Consider the following 8,659-nt stretch of genomic DNA (forward strand, 5'->3'; position numbering starts at 1 on the left):
ACGGCCCTCAGCGGGCTCCAGTAACAACGCTGGGTGAACTGCTGTCCCTGCCCCCGCAAGAGGAAATACCAGGAAGCCATTCGGACGCCAGCGCTCTCACCGGATTGGTCCTCCAGACCGCCCTCCTCGTCCTCTCCATCGTCCTCTCCATCGGTGCTGTAGCTGCGCTCACTGCCCGTGTCCTCCTCAGAGCTGCCACTGCTGCCGTCACCGCTGTCTTCTAAGGCGAAAGAGATGAAGACACAAGCCCAGGGGAAGTGTCACACAATCAAGGCAGCAAAAGGCCAGGGCTGGCTCAGAGCTGCACAGAGGCGCTCCAGGCACCAACCAAAGCGTAGCTGCCCAGGTGAGGCTGGGGAAGGTGGGCTGGAAGGGGACAGATGCAGGGAAAGCACATTCTTCCCCACTAGCATCTGTCCCCGACACAAATAAAATGTATCACTAACCAACTTAAAAGCACAGAGTAACTTTTTAACAAAGACTGAGAGTTGAAATTAACACGAGTAAACAACCCTCCAAAGGGAACTCCAGCTTTTCCCAGAGCCAACAACCTGGAGACGTGCAAGCCACCAAGGCCAGCTCCAACACCCGCTGGCCCACCTCCGTGGGAGAAGCGGGGGACCTGCTCACCAGCGCTGCTGGCCAGGACAGCAGGGTTGAGTCGCGAGCGTCCATCTGGCCCTGGGCTTCGGTCCACAAGCTCGTCCAGGCTGTCGTCATCCATCGCTAGACATTGGCGTTTGGCTCTGAAATTAACCAGAGTCAGGTAATTCCTAACTGTCCCAGGATGCCACACTCCCCCCATCTGCAAGCCCAACAGTCACTCCAGTGACACGTGTTCATCTGTAAGACACGAGGCCAAGCCGTGAGATATAGAACAAACACAACAACTCTAGGGGCGCGTGGTGGGGCTCAGTGGGCTGGGCGTCCCACCCTTGATTTCAATTTCTGCTCGGGTCATGATCCCAGGGTGGTGGGACGACCGGCATGAAGGTTCTGCTTAAGGTTCTCTCAAACCAAAAAACAAAGCAATTCTAACCACAAAGCTGTGCATACGTATAAAAAAAGGTAACGATTCCCATCTACAGAGTGATGTTCAAAGTCAAACCTCAATTTATAACGGACCTAATTTAGCTCAGTCTGGCAACATTTTGCTTCAGTCAGGCACCCACGACACCTTAACACTCCTGAAGAATCCCGACACCGGGCACGAATGAAATGGCTTATCACAAGCTGAGGCAAAGCGGGGTTTTTGATGCAGGGGGGTGGGAGGTGCCAGAAGGGCCTAGGTGACTAACAAAACCCCCTCCCTGCATCCCCTGCCATGTCACTCTCAGCCACAGCTGGCCAGCCCAACCTCGGCTCACCAGACCACCGCTGGGAGGCTGCGGGTCAGCCGGGGCTGCTCTGACCTCACCCCGAGAGCATCCACAGGGCACTGGCGAGACGCAACCGCCCAAGAGCAGCACGGAGTGCGGAGGTCGGGCTCCACCACTCAGCCACCATGGCCACTTGCTCTTGGGCTCTTGATCTCCAAGTGGAGACACCTGCCCTGCCTACTCTGCAAGACCGCTGCAAAGATGACACAGAAGACGTAGACAAACGACCTTGCAAACGCAGAAGACACAATCCGCCTCCTTCACCAGGCCTCCAACTTTGGAGCCCAAATAAGGGCTCCTTTCTCAACAACACGCTCACCTCGTTTCCCAGATGACTCTTGGAGGACACACTTAACTAAGACGTAATGAAGAAAACCCTCTCCGTGCACAGTGTGCTTTGGGCCAAGTCCACTCTCCATGGTCAGAGGAAAGGGGTCGCACAAAAGACCAGAAGGGAGAGGGGCAAAGCAGGAAGCTGGGTTAGGCCAGCATGCCCGAGCGCCAGGCAAGGTTCTCGTTTGCGGATCCCACGTGCAGGCTTCTCTCCCACGGGCCATGGGCCACCCGCCAAGAGCTTCACACGCACCATCGCACCCAGGAGAGGGGCGCTCACCACCACCTTTGTACAGGTGCTCCCAGAGAACAATCTCCTGGTGGGGCTAAGGTCAGGTTCAGATTCCAGAGTGCCTACCTAGCTTCCCTAACAAAGCCCCAGATCCTAGGGGCGCCTGGGTGGCTCAATCGGTTAAGCATTCGACTTTGGCTCAGGTCGTGATCTCGTGGTTTGTGAGTTCAAGACCTGTGTCGGGCTCTGTGCTGACAGCCTGCAGCCTGCTTAGGATTCTGTGTCTCCCTCTCCCTCTGCTCCTCCTCTGTTCATGCTCTCTCTCTCTCAAAAATAAATAAACTCAAAAAAATTTTTTTCAAACAAAGCCCCAGATTCTAGGATGACATTTCCCAAAACAGTGAGGGCATGTTGACGTGATGAAACTGTCAACTGCCTTATATTGCTTCCACCTGAAAATAATGCACTAAGAGATGGTTTTGTGGAGTTATTAACCCCCTAAAGCTACCACCTTTCTCGTACTTAGTGCTCTAAGGTTAAGAAAATGAGCCATACTCAGTCGGTTGAGTGTCCGACTTCGGCTCAGGTCATGATCTCAGGGTTTGTGAGTTCGAACCCCGCGTCCGGCTGTGTGCTGACAGCTCGAAGCCTGGAGCCTGCTTCGGATTCCGTGTCTCCCTCTCTCTCTGCCCCTCCTCTGCTTGTGCTCTGTTGCTGTCTCGGTCTCTCAAAAACAAATAAACGTCAAGAAAAAAATTAAAAGAAAAAAAAAACGGAAAGAAAATGGCCACAGTCCCACTCAACAAAGGGTCTGGTCTGCACCCTCGGTGCTTGGTGACTCAGCAACACAGCAGGGACCCAGCCTGTCCTACAAGTCCCGGCCGTGACTCCTGCTAGAGGCACACAGACTATGGGGCACGACATGCCACAGACCTTCCAGGAGAATGACACTTCTGTGGGCACAATGGCTTCAGGGCTCAGGGAAGAGGGCCTAGAACGCTCTGGCCACTGTCGTGAGCGTTCCCACACGTGGATTCCACAGAGTCATCCTGGGACAGCTGCTCCAGTACCTACCCCGCCCCTGCTGTGTGCAGCACACTTTCTTGCCCCACAAGAGGGGTAAATACAGCTCACCCTCAAACCACACGGGTTTGAAGTACACCGGGCCATTTACACGTGACACTGTTTTGGATAAGTACCATACTACAAATGTGCTCTCCTTCCTCAGGATTTCCTTGGCAGCATTTTTTTCTCTAACTTACTTTATAAGAACATGACCTGTGACGTACACAAAACACGTGTCACCCAGTGGTTTCTGTCATTGGTAACGCTTCCAGTCAACAGCAGACTATTGACAATAAAGTTTTCAGAGTCAAAAGTTGTATGTGGCAGTTGGACTGCATGGGGATGGGTACCCCAATCCCTGTGTTGTTCATGGGTCGCCTGTACCATCGCACATAGACCTTCCAGTGAACCCTTAGACACCAGAAAATGTAACCCCTGAGGCCACCGAAGACACAACACAGCACACCTGAGGGCAGTTTTCCGGGTGCAAATCCTTACCCTGATGACGTGTCACACAAGCACCAGCTCAAAAGGAAAAACAACCCCTAGCTTCTCTGGTGCACTGCGACCCAGGTCCACCTAGAACGGGCAGTGGCGAGGCCTGCCTCCGAGGGCTGCCTGAAGAGGTCAACAAGGCCATAATGGGGTTTGGTACCCGGGGACTTGCCGGAAATGCCAGCCCAGGAATGGGGTCGAATCCCTGAGTCCCTGCCCCTGTGGGGTTCAGTCCCATGGCCTTGTACTCCTCCACCACTGCTGGGCAGGGAAAGGGTCGATTAGGAGGCTGAACATCGTCCCTTCCTGTTCCGTCACGCGACAGTTAGGACACTGGGGGAAAAAAAACCCAGGTGGCCTCTGAAATTACGTTCCAGAGCAAACACCTGTGCAAATACCAAGGCAGAGACCACAACTAGAGATCCCTACAGCCCTTTCCCTGTCAGAACTGCAATCAGAACTCTTCGTTAATGGGGACCCCAGCTTAGGACCTAATGGCCCACCAGCAGCCCCAGCCCAGACATACCTGCCCAGATGCACCGTCCCTACCTCTGCCCCTGTGTTCCAGATAACAGGCTGGGAGGCTGTCTGGCAGGAAGGCCCACGGCCCCCTCCCGGCTGCTGGCCGCCCTCGGCAGTGCTGGTGGTGCTCTGGGGTTCCCCTGCTCAAACTCTAGACTCAGGGCATCCAGGGGGAATAAGTGAGCCAGAAAAAATATCTCTCTCTCTTTTCAAATGCAGGAACCCAAAGCACCTACAATTCCAACCGTCACTAAGGCAGCAAGAGCTTCGGTGGTAACTGGCACCTATGCCAAGACCGGAAGCAAGAGTGCCCGTCGCCAGGCCCTGGGCAAGGCTGCCAGGTCCAACAGTGCACACGGGGCCAGGGCTGTCATTCTCCATTCGCCGTCTGCCACAGAGGACAGGAGACCTTGGAACTGCAGACTGCAACGGAAGTGAAAAAGCTAGAGCCCCCTGAGGTCTTTGCAGGGCTGAGATGGCCACGGAGGATCCGTGCTGGGGGGCTGCAGAGAGGACTAAAGCCAAGCTTGCCCCGTCAGAGCCTTGCCACTTGGCCGGGTGCAGAGAATGCACTGGAAGACGGCAGCTACTGTTATTCGGACTCCACGTTCTCCCATAAACACGAAGCCTGCCGGTGGTCCTGGGACAAGGAGGGTGTGCTAAGTGCCAAGTCAAACCTCACCTCAGCCTCACGTTCTACCCGTATGACCACTGGCTAGAAGGCGGCGCGCCAGGCAGACGCCAGAACGGTATGCAGTCTCCTGAACTGACAACGGGGTAACATGAGCGCCACTAAAGAGAGCACCGCCCCAGAGTCCCGGGCTGCGTTAACTCGGCGCTCTGGCTGCGCGCTCAGCAGCTGTGCGCCCCGTTGGCAAGTTACTTAACCTCTCCGGGGCTCAGCTCGGCTCACTTGTAGAAGAGAAAGGACGACCCCTACTCCCGGGGTTTGTTGTGAAGACTACGAGTTAACAGGAAATCATCCCGCGAACCACTCGGGCTGCCGACGAAAGCAGTGACGACCGGGAGCTGGAAACGAGTTGGCAAAGGGTCACACCTCGCTCAGAGGGGAGAGCGATAACGCGGAGTTGGCGGGGGGGAGGGGGGGGTGCGCCGGACGGGGCGGGGTGCGCTCCCCGCGACTGGAGACCTGAGGCGGGCCACCCGGAAACCCGCCCGCACGCCGAGGAGCCGCCCAGGCTCGGCGCGAGGCCTCCCTGCCCCGCGCCCGCCCGCCCGCGCCGAGCTCCCCGCCGCCCGCCCGGGGCCAGCGCGGCGCAGGCCTCGCACCGCGGGGCAGGCCTCAGACAAAGCGCGCGGCGTTCGAGGACGGCCCACGCGGCCGGGTCGCGGCAGGGACCCCGGGACCGCCGCGGGCCCCGCACGTACCCGAGAACCTCGTGCCCCTCCGGCTGCGCCCGGGCGCTCACCGCCGCCGCCCGAGCGACACCCTCGACTAGGCCGCCGCCGCCGCCACCGCCGCCGCGCGCTCCCCGACCCGGAAGTGCACGGAGCCGGCTTCCGGGGCTCTCCCGCCCCGCCCCGCCCGTTGGCGGGAACCACTGGGACAAGGGAGGGGAAGAAGAGCCTGAGGTGGCGGATGGCGCCGCTCGCCGCAGCCGAGGGCCCCGAGACTTTGGAAACACTGTTCAATGCTGGACCGCCGCCAAGGAAGACCAGTGTCTGGAGGAACTTGTGGTGTCTGGGCCTCCGACGGTAGGCTGTTCCTGGCCGCCCTCCCCCGCCGGGAGCTGGTACGGCCCAAGCCCCCGCCCGCGGCCCAGGGCGAATGGAAGCGGCGGTCCGGCACACCTGAGACCCCGCCCCTGAGATCTAGCCACGCCCCCACGCCTGTGGCCACGCCCCCACGCGGCGGCCCGGCCCTCCCCGCTGCTGGCCACGCCCCCAGCCCCGGGCGCCTGCTGTCCCGACCGAACCCTGACGGAGTCCTACGTGCGCGGGCTCCTCCGGGTGCTGGCCACAGCCGGGGGAGACCGCAGCCCCGCGTCGCGTCCGGCCCGGACACAGGAAACCACGAGCACTGTAAATCACTACACCGTGTGGTGTGGGAGAAGCTGACTCGTGCTAGGAGGAAAGATAAAGCAGGGTAGGATCCGGGGCTCAGGAGCCTGGGAGGACTAGCCAGTGTTAAGTGGTGAGGTCGGACCTCAAAGGGGCCGAGCTGGGCCGCTGTGGGGAGAGCACCGAGAAGCCGCCGGACCTCGGGAAGGAGGCTGGGATGGCTGGGCCCAGTGCGGGGAGTGGCCAGAGGCGCTAGGGGCCCAGGGGGAGCATTTAGGGCAGGATGACGTGTGCTGGCTTACGGGCTCCGCGGGGCGGCGACGCCAGACCCAAGGGAACCGGTCAGGAGGCCACTTCGGTGACCGCAGTTCGGGGACCACCATGGCTTGGGCTCGTGTGGGGGCAGCGCAGGTGCGGGAAGCAAGAAGTTCCTGGTAGGTTCTGAAGAAAGGCGGTGTGTTGGGGGATGTGCGAAGTAAACCCAGGAGCAGGGAGCTTCTGGAAGCCAGGGAAGGAAAAGGAAGGCCCATCAAGCAGGGGCCTGGGTGAGTGAGGTGGGGGCCCTGTGACCCTGAGGACAGCAGCGTTGGAGGGGGAGAGGGCCGCAGGGAGTCTAAAGAGAATGGGACCCGTCACCAGGGCAGCAGCGGCAACTCTTGCAAGTGGTTCCACTGCAAAAGGAAGGAAGAGCAGGGGTGGCCAAGAGGGAGCCAGTCAAGGGAGGGTTGTTTTTATGTTTACAACTGGAGAAGCAAGGGCTAGTTTACAAACCCTGTAAATGACTTTGCAGAAAGGAAGAATGGATGGTGGGGGACTCTGGAGTGATTCCTCTCTGTTGGCCATCGGGTCGGGGTCTGGAGGGGTGGCTGCTACAGCATAGTGCCTCTGGGGTGTCCCCCAGGCCAGGTGCCTGAACCTGGGCACTTGGGCTCCCAGTGTATCAGTCATGTAACCTTCGGAGAGCTTCTCAACCTCTCTGTGCCTCAGTGTCCTTGGCTGTAAAACAGGGAGGTTGAGAGCTGGATGGATGAGTATTGGGATAGCACTTCAGGCGGGGTCCAGCATCGCAACTACCCTGCATCAGGCACCTTCCCCGCCCCCTCCTTCTCAGCTTGGAGCTTGGCATGTGCTGGCCCTTCTACATACACATGCCTGCCTGCTAAAAACCATTGGATATAAAGACGCTACCCAGTAGAGGTTACCAAATGGTAGGGGCACCCTGCTGACCCTCCTAGCAAGAGTTGAAGCAGCAGCTTATAGCCAACTTGGAGCCCTTTTGGAGAGGCGACAGTCCTTCCTACCTTTATGTGCAGATGTTCCCCAGGGGCTGCTGAACATTTGTCATAATAAACATATGCACCCACAATGGGAAAAAGGCTTACTCAGCAGGCATCCCTGGGCAGAGCACAGCCTACCCAGTCATGTCAACCTGTGCTCACATGTGACACGTGCTCTCAGGAAAGTGCCCAGAGCCATTGGTCTGGGCCCAAACTGAATATAGGTGGTACCTCTTGAGAGCATAGGCACATACATACCTATATCTCCCACCTACTGATGCCCCCCCCACAGTAGGTACACCTACTGTACCCCCCATCAGTACTATCACTACAGTGCACAATGACTAGCCACCCACCCGCCACCTCTCACATGCTAGTTCCAAGCAAGGACACACGTGTGCACCCTGCCCACATGCCCCTCTAGATTTGCACTCTGAAGCCCTTGCTTGCACCCTGCCTTCCCAATCCAAAGCACAAGCAGGAACATACATGAAATGGACACTTCTGCCTTGTGCCAGAAGGGTGGAGCTGGGCTGGGAGCCACCTTGGCTGTGTCCAGCCCAGGCCAGCCCTCTCCCCTGCCATCAGGCCTATACACAAACACAGCACCAGAGGAGACTTGGGAAGGTGGGTGTGTTAGTGTCCTGGTCCTACCCTAAGCAGTGATCACAGACTGGGTAGCTTAACCAGCAGTTTATTCTCTCACAGTCCTGGAAATCACGAGTCCAAATTCTGAGGCAGCTGCACTCCCTTGGAAATCTGTAGGGGGAATCCTTTCTGCTTTTTCCGGGTTTTGGTGCTCCGGGCTTGGCTTGTAGCCAAAGCCCAAACAGGACGGGCACGGCCACCGATGGCCCTGCGCACCGCTCTGTGTCCCTTCTGGACTCAGACTCCGAGCCTTCCAAGGTGACGGGTCCCGCCATGGGGACCCGGAGCCCCCACCCACCAGCCAGAGTGCTCCGCAGTGGCCTTCGGCAGTACAGGCCCGCACGTGTGTCCCGAGGGCGTGGCCGGGCTACATCACCCCAACTCTGCCTCTGTCTTTACATGGCTTTCCTTCCTGTGTATCTGTATCTCTCCTCTCATCTATCTCATAAGTCCATTTGCCATTGGATTTAGGGCCTACCCAGGTAAACCAGGATTTTTTTTTAAGGAATTTATTAAACAATCATCATCATTTTTTTTAATTAAAACAAAAATTTTTTTTTAAGACAGAGTGTGAGCAAGGGCGGGGGGGGGGGCAGAGAGAGTGAGACACAGAATCGGAAGCAGGCTCCAGGCTCTGAGCTGTCAGCACAGAGCCTGACACAGGGCTCGAACTCACAAACCACGAG

The 8,659-nt window shown here is 58.0% G+C and overlaps 1 protein-coding gene across 8 annotated transcripts in view; it reads right to left on the reverse strand.

The window, feature by feature from the left end:
- Positions 1-5,509, reverse strand: part of PHRF1 (PHD and ring finger domains 1) — a 30,350-nt gene extending 24,841 nt beyond the window's left edge. For 2 of the 8 annotated variants that reach the window (XM_042957801.1, XM_042957800.1), the window contains exons 1-4: positions 5,416-5,509; positions 4,940-5,055; positions 631-746; positions 101-217 (exon numbers count right to left, since the gene is read on the reverse strand). In XM_042957801.1, coding sequence (XP_042813735.1) covers positions 101-217; positions 631-724 — 211 coding nt within the window. In that variant the 5' untranslated portion in view covers positions 725-746; positions 4,940-5,055; positions 5,416-5,509. The other 6 variants (XM_042957799.1, XM_042957794.1, XM_042957795.1 and 3 more) reach the window with 5 other exon arrangements.
- Between the last annotated feature and the right edge of the window lie 3,150 nt (positions 5,510-8,659).

The sequence above is a fragment of the Panthera tigris genome, chromosome D1 (genome assembly GCF_018350195.1).
Source record: "Panthera tigris isolate Pti1 chromosome D1, P.tigris_Pti1_mat1.1, whole genome shotgun sequence".
NCBI lineage: Eukaryota > Metazoa > Chordata > Mammalia > Carnivora > Felidae > Panthera > Panthera tigris.